Source organism: Adiantum capillus-veneris, chromosome 13 (genome assembly GCF_014529385.1).
Source record: "Adiantum capillus-veneris isolate H3 chromosome 13, ASM1452938v2, whole genome shotgun sequence".
NCBI classification, from domain to species: domain Eukaryota; kingdom Viridiplantae; phylum Streptophyta; class Polypodiopsida; order Polypodiales; family Pteridaceae; genus Adiantum; species Adiantum capillus-veneris.
Genome location: NC_140943.1, coordinates 115,185,367 through 115,198,553, shown reverse-complemented (window position 1 = coordinate 115,198,553; position 13,187 = coordinate 115,185,367). Strand labels below are relative to the sequence as shown.

At 45.1% G+C, this 13,187-nt stretch overlaps 1 protein-coding gene across 3 annotated transcripts in view; it reads left to right on the top strand.

The window, feature by feature from the left end:
- The first annotated feature begins 1,139 nt into the window (after positions 1-1,139).
- LOC147444697 (phosphatidylinositol-glycan biosynthesis class X-like protein) overlaps positions 1,140-13,187 on the top strand; it is a 34,538-nt gene continuing 22,490 nt past the window's right edge. The window contains exons 1-4 of one of the 3 annotated variants that reach the window (XM_086527238.1): positions 1,228-1,246; positions 1,326-1,349; positions 1,437-1,831; positions 9,188-9,342. In XM_086527238.1, the coding sequence (XP_086383364.1) occupies positions 1,444-1,831; positions 9,188-9,342 (543 nt within the window). In that variant the 5' untranslated portion in view covers positions 1,228-1,246; positions 1,326-1,349; positions 1,437-1,443. Of the gene's footprint in view, positions 1,350-1,436; positions 1,832-9,187; positions 9,343-13,187 lie in introns of all 3 variants that reach the window. The other 2 variants (XM_086527237.1, XM_086527236.1) reach the window with 2 other exon arrangements.

Here is a 13,187-nt window from a genome sequence, read left to right as displayed (position 1 = left end):
CATAGAACTAGACTACAAGGCGGGGCACAATTGCGGTTCCTTATAATTTATGGGGAGACACAATGTTGACTCTCAAACATACTTCTATTTGGCATTTTTGTATGACGTGCACTATATGGTTTGTAGTAAGTGTCCTTTTTTTATTGCATGACAAAAAGTTTGACTAGTGGCATGGTTTTCCCGTGGCATGAAGAAACAACATTATATGCCTTGAACACTCAAAGGAGACACCTACTCGATTACCAAGTCAGTAGTCCAATCTAATTTTTGCATTTCTCTACACTAGGAGAGAGGGGCTAGTTAAAAGACGGGCTCTTGTTTAGGGGCCTGTCTACCCCTAAAAACTAATGCTAGTATGCGCCATGTTAGAGACATTTTCAGGCGGGTTGCTTTGTGGTTAGCGTGATTGAAATGAAATCTTGATTGTTAGTCGATCCCTACTATTCAAAACTTCTCTAAATACCTCGCTAGTTTGGCACACATTTAAAAACATACAAGATTGCATTCAATGGCATTACTCTTCATTGGCAGATTGTCGTCCTTGTTGCCGTTTGTACTGAGGATACGTGATGCGCACAATTTTGATAATCATACACCACATCTTGAGGCTCTAAACTCGCTTTTCTACCCTACAATCTACTAACCACACATCAACACTAAGCCTTCTATGGTTGCAAGACTCATTAAAACTAGGGAAAATTACCATAATACCCCTCTAATTTGTGGAAATTCCCAAGATACCCTTCAGATATAAAAAATTCCCAAGATATCCCCAATATTTTGTCATAAATTCCCAAAATGCCCCTGAAATTTTCCAAAATTCCCAAAATATCCCCGGTTGTGAGATTAAATTTCTCCAAAGATAATTTTTTTTGAAACTTTTCATAAGAAGATTGATTGTCTATCCATATAAGATGCTAAAACTAGAATTTGAGTTGATTATGTAGGCTTTGAAGATGGATTGCTTTATTAATTCAAGGTAATTTGTGACAAATTACATGTTAACCACTCAAAAATGGATCTCAATTGTCAAAAAGAAATAAAAATTAAAAAATCTTGAACAATCCAACCAAAATAGATACTAGGGTATTTTGGGAATTTCAACAAATTAGAGGTAATTTTCCCTTTAAAAACTATCGAGTAATGGTGGAGCCTGTCGACGCGAGTTTTCATCTATGCTATCAGCTTCGATTCAGCAGCGCGACACCTCGGCCTAGCCCCTGTTTTTACTTAAGAAATTGCTACGGTGGGTTCTTGATCTGCCACTGTCATGAGAAGATGCAGCGGTTCATTCTTTTTTTCACACTCTTGGCGATATTCTGCAGGCGAGGCAGTGCTACAATTCATGTGTAAGCTACCGTTACTTGAAGCTGCTTCTTTCCCACTTAAGAGCTTCTCCCATGTCACCACCATCTTCGCGCTTATGAGTTTTTCAGGTCAAACATGGCTACATATAATGAAGGGCGCTTGATGCTTGTCCCTCACAAAAGCTCGACTTCCGCTCTCTCTCTTTGTCGGCAAAGCAACGGGACAAGCAGTGGCCGGTCTTTTGCCAGTCACAGATTACCAGATGGTGCCCTTTTGGATTTGTGTTTGGAGTCTGCTGCTGGTGCATCGTTCACTGCACTACTAGGCTCAGAGAGCTATGCAGGATCGGAGGCTATACAGTTGGAAAGAAAGCTGGTTGGAAGTGGAGCTCATCGCGAGCTAATAACTTCTATAACTGTTGGACTCGAGAAATGTGAAGAGTGTCACATGGTGACAATAGAGCAACTATCATCAGGTGTGTTTGCAGACATGTTCGAGCTACAAGGTCTTGTGGCACGTGCAGGTATTCTTTTTTTTTTTTTTTTTGAACCATATATTTAGCAAGTCTAATCTTGATGAGGTTTCAAAGACAAACACTGTTTTTCTTCATGCTCAAGTATTGGTGTAATGTAAAAGTATTAACAAGGGCTAGTGCTATTGAAAAGGTTTGAATTTCACTAGCAAGTGGTTTGAGCAAGTAATTTCAAGAAACGTGGGCAATGCACTTTCATGTATTTTATTGACTATACGAGCAAGGTTGTTGGGGCGTTTTTTGAAGTCATGACAATCAACATGACAATATCCGCCCACGATGACATAAAGAAGGAACAAAGTCAAATACGACTGTTAGGAGTTTCATCTTCTGTCCGGTGGAGTATCTTCGAGGAGCAGATTAGGAAGTGAGGGCTGTTTTGTGGATGAGCCTGCTTTGTTTGAGGTAGACATACCTTCTCCGATGGTACAAGCCATGTATGTGCCCACCCGATAGGTTGGCATGAGGTAGGAGCTCTATAGGATTGGAGTAGGAGTATAGAGACCAGGGTTAGAGTTGCTTGGCATACCTGCATTTTGCCATGCTCTGAGGGTGGCTTGGAGATTATTAATCTATAGATGCAGAGTCATGCCTTACTTTCTAAGCTCATTGCTCATGGTTTGTTCTTGGACGATGAACCTTGGAAAGTCTTTCTGCACCATGCTGTGGCACACGTGGTTTTGAGATATGTTGCGATGGATGCAGGCTGTTGGTGTCGCTCTATCTACCATACATTCATAGGGGCTCTGTTGTCCTTTGTTGATTGCTCATTTGTTATTCGCTTGAGCGTCCCCCATTCGTCGTGAACCCCTCTATTCAAGTATCGGAGGGGGCGCTAGTTGGGGGTGTGGACTCGTATTGATTTGGTGGTTGGGACAAAGAGCTTGCAGCCTCCCTGCTGAGTGGTCCTAGCATGGTGTCACGAGTGATGACGTGGCACTAATCCGCTGGCCGAAGACAAAGCAGAGAGAACGAGAGATCGCAGTGGTGATGTGGCAGCTTGTAAAAACAAGCATGATTTATGGTGGGAAATTTGGAGATCCATATGGTTAATGACGCGGTAGGACACACGTAGGGTGAACCCAATTTATGGGTCTTGGCTTTTGTTAGCAGTTGCTTTTCGACAATGCTAGTTTTTTGTATCGTCGCTATTGGCCACAATGTCTATGTAAGTGTGCCTTGGGGGTTCACTTTGGTAGATCAGTGCATGGTTGCACATCTGCAGAGTGACTCCCTAGCGATTGTACCGTGTGGATTATTTAATACAAAAAGAAGACTTGACAGGAGACTTTGGGGCCAATGTCTCTTGGAGTGGAACTCTGCTACCTTGTGTCTCTTATCTATAGTGGGGTGTTCTTTATTTCAAGTTTTGGTGTTTGTAGTTCGATTTGGTTTGATGATTGTTGTAGCAATTTTATCTCCTTGCCAATGGCTTGCCAACTACAATGGTTTCAAAGCTCAAACGATTGTTCTTCCTAGAACAACCAGGTTCAGAATTGCAACAATTGACTTTTGAAGAAGAATCTCTTTACAGAATGTGCTTTTTGAGAAATTTATTTTTTGAAATAGAGAAAGTGCTTTTTGGAAGAAGGTGCTTTTTGGAGAAAAGTGTGTTCTAGAAGAAGAAGGAATGAGAACAAGAGGAGCAGATGAAGAAGCAGTTCAGGTTTGTTCGGCCCCAAAAACATGGTCTGAGATTTTTGGGGTATTGATAGGCTGATAATACTTTGCCGAGTGACTTTATTTAGAAGTTTTGGGCTTGCGGCTAGGAATCCTTAAGGATTGATTGATTGACGTACTCTTGCAAACGTGTGTTTGTTTGAGTGCGAGAGGTGAAATGTTTGAATCATTTTGTCTCTATTCAGTGGTAGGGGTGATTTTGATGATTGATATGTTGAATTTAGTGTATGTAGACATCTACTAGAGATGAGCGATCTGAATGTGATGACTAAATGATTCATTGAATTTACAGTTTATGTTTGAGTTCTTGTTGTGGGCAATTTTGTAAATGTGGTTTGTCAATATGATCTAAGGCACAACAAGAGTTCTATTTGATGAGATGATTATATTTTGATCTTAGTGCATCAAAAGGATGAGATGGTTGGATAGTGATTTATGTGCATCATCTTAACCGCCGTTCTCAACCTCCCTTCAACTAAGGGTGCATTCACAAGCAAGGTCGGTTCACACTGGCTGAACATATTGCAGGTGCCCATCCTGATGTATAGGGACATAAGAGGGCAGACTGTAGATGTCCCAAAGCAGTGAGCATCAACACACCGGACCCAAAGAGTAGATTAGAGGGAGATCTACAAGATCCGCATATGACATGAGCAAAATAGATAGAGGGAGATAGAGCGGGCTTTCTTAGTCTTTGTTGCTATTCTGTAACCACCAAAGCATTACATTCATGATTTTGTACCCCTAGCTTGGTATGGGATGGAGGTAGCTAGTCTTTTGCATCTCATGATTGTACTCCCTTGAGCATATAGCTTCACACCCACTAGAGTTAGGAGCTCCATCCCCCTCATCACGTAAATGCATTTATTATCACCCACATACACTCTATTTCAGTCCACTTAATTTGTAGCATGTTTATTTTCAACACTATTTGTTAGACTTACACCACTCTACTGCTTCATAGGTCTCAGGCATACTTGTACGCCTAGTATGTCTCGGGACTTGCCACCATAGTCTAGGTTGTACCTGGTTCGGCCGCCCGAGTTTGGGGCCGGCCGCCCACCTTGTCCGGGCGCCCTCATATATATTTCTTTTCTTGTGGGTTGTGGGGGATTTTTCCAGGCTTTGTCCTACCTCCCCTTGGGCACCTATATAAGGGGCTAGGGGGTCATAGTCACAAGGGACGCATTCCGGGACGGGGCTCAAATGGATTTTTAGTGTAAAAAAAGAGGGCGGGACGGCAAGTGGGGACGGGAAGCCCGAAAAAGGGCGTCCCCTGTTACTATGCAGGGGGTACCCACTTCCATCATCTGGTTATTGTGTAGTGGGTCTTTTGCTCATGGTAGTCATGGGGGGCTGATCGCCCCCTCTTCACCATATCTTGCGTTTGTGGTCTACTCTCTCTCTCTCTCTCTCTCTCTCTCTCTCTCTCTCTCTCTCTCTCTCTCTCTCTCTCTCTTACACGTGCACACATGGTATCAGTTGCTAGTTGAGTCCAAGGCGCAGCATATCCGCATCAGATACTCCTCCCAAGATCACAACAACCAGGGTTTTTGGAGAATCATCATCGATTTCACTGTGGAGGTTGTCACAAATTGATGACGTGGCAGCCTGATTGTACAAACAAGCTGACGTAATGGCAGTATGGAATTTCGCAGTTCGCGTTGTCAGGCTGACGTAACAGCAGTATGGAATTCCCCAGTCCGTGCTGACAAGCTGACGTAACAGCAGGACGCAATTCCGCTTTTTGCGCTGACATGCTGACATGGCAAAACTGTATGGAAATCCGTAAATTGCGTTGGCTGATTTTTGCTGGCAGCTTTTAGATCAAGTTGCTTTTGATTTTAATGCTTTTGGGGCTCTGCTTTTAGCAACCCTTGTAAAAGTGACCCAAGGGGCTCACTCTGCAGAGCATCTGGACGCAGAGTTTGCTCAAAGATTAATATAAAAGAAATACCGAAAGGGGCGCCAGTCTTTGGGGCCAATACCTTTGGGCACGGAACTTCACCGGGCCGTGTTGTCTCGAATTGAACTGTGATTTTAAAGCCGTGAAGTATTTGATGTGATTATCTTGTGTGTCGTGTCGGATTCCTGTTATAGAGGCCTAGAGCTAGCAATTCTGCACAATTTCGTCGCGAGAGAACTGCAAAACAACCTAGCGTTTTTTGAGCCCTTAAGCGTTTTCTGCAAACCAGCCTTGCGTTTTTGCATCTGAAAGCATCAATCTCCCTTTCCTCTCTTGGGGCCCCCTCCTTGCAGAGAAACGCACCCCAAGGCATTAGATCAGCCTTGCGTTTTTTGGAACAGATCTGCGTTTTCAAAAGTAGCTGCATTTTTTCAGGTTGCTGCGTTTTTCGCAAACGCGAAGCCTCTTGCATACACGGGAGCGCCCAAGGCACTCACGGGAGTCTTCTACACTGCTTGAAATTTGCAGATCTACGCCATTATTAGGTATTCACACCCAACCGGCACTTTTTTGGCACTTATTACTTGCTGTTTTTCTCTGTTTTCAGCCCCTCGACGGCTGAAAAGTGCGAGAACCCCCTCATTTGAACCTCTGTGATGCCCCCGTACGGATCGGTGGTGTACAGGCACGCTGAAATCTCTTGTTGCAGCAACGTTTTCAACACCCTTTGCAGTGTTTTTTTTGGCGGACAGTAGGCTGATTTTTTGCCTATTGTGTGGTCGATCACTCCATTTCTCGTCAGGACACCATCCGGTGGTTGTCTGAGCGGTTATTGTGGACTGTTACAACTTTGGAGACGGTACCCTCTACGGCGACGTGAGATCCTATTCCTTGATCCTTGGGAGATCCATTCATTCCAGCCATCATTCGGTGGTTGCGCATTCCAGAGGGGGTGGTGACTTGTGGTTTGCTATTGGCATACCTATGCACTCATTAGAGGAGTTCACACGAGATATGGCCATGCTCATGGCATATGGGATTCCGACATTCCTAGAGAGAAGACACCACCATCTTGGGTGGATAGACACGTACCACTTGACCTCAACGCGTCAAATCACTTGCTTACACAGGAGCATCTACATGGACTTAAAGAGAGGATCTTGGATCTCTTCTTAGACAGGTTCATTGCTTAGATCTACAAACAGGAGTGGGACTTCAGTGCTTCGGACTCTCTTGGAGAGTTTACCCACGAGATGCTGGAGATCATGCATCATTCCGCACCTACATCGAAGTCACCTGGAGCTTGGCTTGGACGGTAGTGCAGTCGCTTTTCTACACTCCTGATTTATTGGATTGCTACCTTTAGAGTTGCTTACACTCACCCTCGGTAACCTTACAAGTTACAACATACTTATCCCCCGACCTAGGCAACATGCCACTCCCAGCTCATTCACTTTGAGAGCCCCACCGAGATGCGGTTTGGTGGCGTTGTTGGCGCAGATTTTGTTTTGGTTGACACCGGAGGATTGGAGGCAGAAGATACAAGCAAGACGGTGCATACAAATTGGTATGGCCTTTCCTCTTCTCAGAGATTATTCACAGCTCTGACTTCTCAGTGTGGCTTCCCTATTGCTACAGGATTACGGTGCAGACAGCCCAGTCTGAACACACCTCTTCTCAGAGACCCTTCACAGTGCAGACCGTTGATTCACGCAGTATCTTCACCGTGTATCGGCAGAGTACAACAGTTTGCTACACTGCTCGTGATGGCACTTTACCATGGAGATTTCGCAAGGATGGGACACCCCAGACTGTTGCTACACTCATGAGTATCCTTTAGTGGACATTGCAAGAGACATCTTTATCATTTGCCTCAGATCTTCGGCTTCATGTGGTTTGCTCAGCATCCGGTGTTGAGAGGGGCTGTTAGACTTACACCACTTTGCTGCTTCACAGGTCTAGGGCATACTTGTACGGCTAGTATGTCTCTGGACTGGCCACCCATAGTCTAGGTTGTACCTGGTCCGACCGCCCGAGTTTGGGGCCGGCCGCTCACCTTGTCCGGGCGCCCTCATATATATTTCTTTTCTTGTTGGGTCGTGGGGGATTTTTCAAGGCTTTGCCCTACCTCCCCTTGGGCACCTATTTATGGGGCCAGGGGGTATCCACTTCCATCATCTGGTTATTGTTTTGGGTCTTTTGCTCATGGTAGTCATGGGGGGCTGATCGCCCCCTTTTCACCATATCTTGCGTTTGTGGTCTCTCTCTCTCTCTCTCTCTCTCTCTCTCTCTCTCTCTCTCTCTCTCTCTCTCTCTCTCTCTCTCTCTCTCTCTCTCTCTCTACCGCACGCGCACTCACACTATTGTCCTTTTTTTGCCTTGGACATCTAGAGGACATACATATGTACATCGATCTGTCTCATGGGCCGACTTAGGCTAGAGCTCTAACAGACGTTACTAACGCTTTCTTTCTTTCTTTTTGTATTTCCAAAGGTCAATGAACAGTTTCTAAGCAAAGAGCCAAAGAACTAAGTAGTCGCATAACCGAGCAAGAAGACGAGTGTTGCTACGCTTCATATTGGTATCGGAGCTTTCTCTTGGTTGTTGCACTGACCATAACCCAATATTTGTATTTTGTTTATGAGTGTGGGCTTTTATTGGATGCCCAAGGAAGAGTCAAGACTCCTAATCTTGGAAGTGCAGGATTTACCAATTGGGTGGGACTGTGCACCTCGAGCACTGGAGAAAGGAAACTCCGTTTAACAGGGGGTTGGAATTGTAGTGCACATGCTTTGGGGTAGATATAGTTCCTTGGAGTGGAAGTTTTTACCACACCTTTCACTTGAGGTAATGCTTGCATGTTTGTGACCTGTAGCAACATGAATATCTCGCTACATTGATATCCGATCAAAGAGAGAGCTACAAGAAGAAGGCACTAAGTCATCAGATAGAGGGAATCGAGAAGTACCCTCCGTCCAATTCCATTGAACCCATGATAAAGATGATGATGGACAGGATCGTGTGGAAATGCGAGTTGCTTTGTCAAGATAGGAAGGAGGTGGCGAGAGAGGAATGGTGGTTGCCTTTTGAGCATGAGCGCTTGGTTGCAAAGGTGATGAGGAGGCAAAGGGCTCGAAGGCCGAGGCAGTGGAGGCAAAGCGCTTGGGAGCGGATGCTTAAAGCTTGGTGGGCTGAGATGGAGTCTCATAAAGCTAGAGGGCCAAGCTATGCATGTTTGAATTGCTTCTCTTTCTCATCGACCGGACTTGCCTTTCGAGCCTGATTATAAAAAGCTCGCCAATATCAATGTAAAGGCTACTTCAAGTGTATTGGCACCAATTTTTGAGAAGATCCAGTTTAGAAAGTATGGTGGTAAGATGGATTTGGTTGTCATATATTCTTGGTTACATAAGTTCAATGCTTATTCTGAGGTCGTGCCAAAGTCTGAAAGTAATAAGGTTCTCCTTGCCTTTCTAAGTAACAATGGTTCAAGTTTTTTGTTTGTTTTGGTGTTGGTAACTATTCTCACGACCTAGCACTTCAACCATTGTTTGTGATCTTCTAAGTGTTATTATGCATTGCATTACTTCTACCCATCATCGAACCTACTTTTGTATTGCTTGTGTGCACGCCCAAGTAAACATACTTTTCTAAATGATTTTTGCAAGTTTGTTACAATGCTGGGACTAGAACTCCATGTATCTGAAGCTGCATTTTGAATTATTTTGGCGAATATGTACTGAATTTTCATTCATTCACAGTTTATGATGGTGCTGCTATATATGGTGACCATAACCTTGAGCTACCAGCATTACATTCTTTGGAATCTATGGTGGTGGTTCATACAAGATTCAACAGCAAGTCTGGGCATGCCTTACAAGCACAAGTATCTGTACCATTACATGCTCGGTACCCGGTAAGCAATTTGTTTTCAATCTATATCTGGTCTTATTTTCTGGGCAATTTTTTGATGAGAGTAGCTGGTATTTAGTTCTCTCATTACACATATTGTCACAACGAAAAAACAAATACTCCTAATAGTTTGAAGATTCCCTCTGAATGTGGATCTGCAGAGGCTTTCTACCGAATTGGGGTTCTGCACTGTCTGCTTGCTGAAAGCTTCCAGCCTTCGTACATGGCATGCGATGCCATCACCTACCTTCACACACTGGAGCTTTCACTCAGCCCACATTGTCACTTATGCACCATGTACTAGTGTCTCATGTTTCTCCCTTCCTGCCGAGTGGCAACGCCCTATGCGCTCAGAGTCTGTCTGCTTGGTTTGAGAGAGAAATGAAATGAAATGAAATGTAATATTAACGTCTTCAAAAGGCCAAAATGACCTATAAGACCAAAAGGTTACATGTGGTGAATCTAATACTAGGTCTGGGTACAAAAAGTACAAAGAACTGAAAAGAAAAGTGTGGGTAGGGGTGGGGTGAAAGCTGATACAAGGGGAATACAAAGGGTGAGCTGATACAATGGAGGTCTCTGACAGTCGAGGCATCATATACATATACATCATTATCCAAAAGGCTATATAGATTCAATGTCCTCCAAGGTAGGTACTCTGTCAGGACGGCTCCTATGTCGTGCCAGTATGGTATGGATCCTCTGTCGCAGTCTGCGTCGATGTCAAGAGGGCCCCCTCATCCGTGGGCGACGGGACCGCCCCAACTCTATCGCCCGATCAAGCAGTATGCCTCTGGTGTTGTTATGCTGTTGGGGCTGCCCGGACTCCTCTATCTGTGACTGAAAGAAATCTGTAATCTTTCGTTGTTGCTGGATCTCTCTCATTGTACCCCTCTTCAAGAGGTCCTCTCTGTGTTTGCGAATCTCCAGTAAGTATAATCCGAGGCATCTCTGATCCTGGTATCTCATGACTCAAAACCCTCTCTGAATAGACAGTGAAAAAGAGAGAGAGAGAGAGAGAGAGAGAGAGAGAGAGAGAGAGAGAGAGAGAGAGAGAGAGAGAGAGAGAGATCCCTAATGGCTGACCTCCGCGTCGCGTCCGCCTGTTCTCTCCCAGTGTGCGCACTAGATTCATCCTGCTGTGCTGCTGGTTGCCCCGTCGCACTCGCGCTGTGTACATGTTGCTTGCGCTATCTGCCCCAGCGCCATCTACTGCAGGTTTCTCCTCCTTCCTCCCCTACGCCTCTGCTCTGTACGGGAACTCGTGACCCCTTGTATTTTTGGTGAATTTTTTGGTTATATACTAGCTGGTATTACACATTCTTTGGACTTATCACTTTTGTGTAAAGTTATAGCATCTCAAGCGAATGGCCTAATGCGATCCCAATATTTATTTTGGCTTTAGGTATTTATTTTACTTATTTGTCAAAGTCTTGGGTAGGGAAAATTACTGAGGGGGGTACTTAAGGGCCCCCAGGCGAGTATATGAGCAACACCTTTCCCCCATTGTATAATCACTAATTCATTGCCCAGTTGGTTGGTTCAACTCTCTCTCTCTCTCTCTCTCTCTCTCTCTCTCGTATTCTCCCCATTGCTCTATGCTTCAGCATCGCCAACTTTGACATGGTATCATAGCTACATGCTCATTGATCATGGGAGCAACGGCACGTGCTGAGAACAGGAGCTTTGGGGAAGACATCGAGTCATTTCCAATTCGGCGAGGAGCGTGGCGTTCAAAAATGCTCACCAGTGAAGAGCGTTTTGAGTTGCCTATTTGCATCTTGAAAGGCATGAAAGCGTTGAAGGCATGTCAACGAAGCATTTTCAGATGTAAGGGAAGCTTGAGCTGCTTGTGAAGAGTGTTTTGATACGTTGGACAAGGTGGGGACTCCATCGGTAGATCGCGAGGCGTTTTGAAATGTCATCGCTATCAACGTCCTAAAACGCATAATCCTCATGAAGCCACAATGGGCAGTGTTTGGCATAGCGTTGTGAGACGACAGCTAGGGAGGCCAGGATGGGTAGTGATTTTGGAGTTTTCGGCTGCGAGACAGAAGGGGAGATCGTATGCGCTTTGAGACGCCGAGGAGGTTTGAGCCTTCACAGCATTCTTGTGAGGGCATTTTGAGACTTTTTTGCTAGGACCGTAGCGGAGAGGGAGAGAGCCCATGCGTGCCAAAAACGTTGGAGGAAGAGAGAGGAGAGAGTGGAAACGCTAGAAGCTCAGATACGCTACAAGCAAGCTCTCAATACACAATGTTTGAATCAAAACCCCAAGCACTCCTTTTATAGGATGTTGGGTTGGCTAAAATATGCGTGCACCCAGCCACGCTCAAAAAATAGTGGCCGTACACATGCTAAAGTACCTGCGTGTGCAACCTATGTGATGGACAATGGGTGGCCAGCCCCGGACAATTACTAGCCGTACAAAATGTTGAAGCAACAGTGGTGTAACTCTTAACACCCCCTCTCAGTACCGGATGCTGAGACAACACAAATGAGTTGAAGGTGAGAAGCCAAGGTCCGTTGAGGTACAACCTTCGTGTAGATGTCTGTTGCATTGTTCGCGGTAGGGACATAAAGATCTTCAGCCAAAACCCGCTCCCAAATATAGTGATATTGTACCTCAATGTGCTTTGTCAGAGCATGAAAGATAGGGTTCTTGGCAATAGCTATGCAAAACTGATTGTCTCACAAAATACGTGTAGTAGCAGTCTAGGGAAAACACAAATCTCCCAGTAATCTCCGTAGCCATATATCCTCAAGCAGCAAAGCAAGCTGCGAAGGTAGCGCAACCGTGGGTTGCCGCTTAACGCTCCATGATATAGGTCTCGGCTCTATTACAGGAGTAGTTTTCACACTCGGCTGTCGAGTATCTGGATTTCTTGCCCAATCTGAATCGCACCAACCAAGCAAGGTGCAACCCTTGGAGCGACCATAGAACACACCATGGGCCAAGGTGCGCGAATGTACCGCAAAGTACGCTGGGCACATTGCCAATGTCGTTGACGAGGTCGGGTGTTGAAGGAATTGACTGTGTAGCAGATGTTTGGTCGGGAATAAGCAGCCATACGAGGCAACGGACAACATTCTTGTACTGCTCTAGGTCAATCCGTGGGGAAGGATCATCAATCGATAATAGATATGTTCTCCCCGGGCTCAAGAGGAGTGCCAATATAGGTCTGCAGCCAGGCATCTCGAAACATGTCTCCATAGCTTGCATTATTGACTCGATCTTGCTAGTCCGTGAGCCTGTGAAAATGAGATCATCCACATAGACAATCACTATCGCAACCAAAGAGTCATTAGAGACAACGTAACAGTTGGAATCTGATGAGGTATGCCGTAAGTCAAGCTTCACAAGACACTGGTCTAGTGTGAGATACCACTATCGTCCAATCTGCTTCTGTATATACAATGCTTTCTACAATTGATAAACCTAGCCCTCCTTGCCTGGTAGTCGAAAGCCAGGAGGTTGCTCCACATTAACTTCTTTATCCAGACCTCCGTTCAGAAACGCACTTTTGACATCCATTTGGAATATAGGCCAACCAAAGTTGGCTGCGAGTGCAAACACTGTGTGTATGGTAGTCATGCGAGCGGTGGGAGCAAAGGTCTCGTCAAAGTCCATTCCTCATCTCTGTGTGAAACCCCGAGCAACAAGTCTTGCCTTGTGTTTGTCGAGGGAAAACCATCGGCCTTGTACTTTGTCTTGAAAATCCATTTCAAAGAAACCACCTCCTGCTTGTTGGGCATGGGAACTAAGGTCCAGGTTTTATTCCTCTCGATAGCATCCAACTCCGTTTGCATGGCGCGCTTCCAGTAATCGTGTTGGAGTGCTTCCTCCAC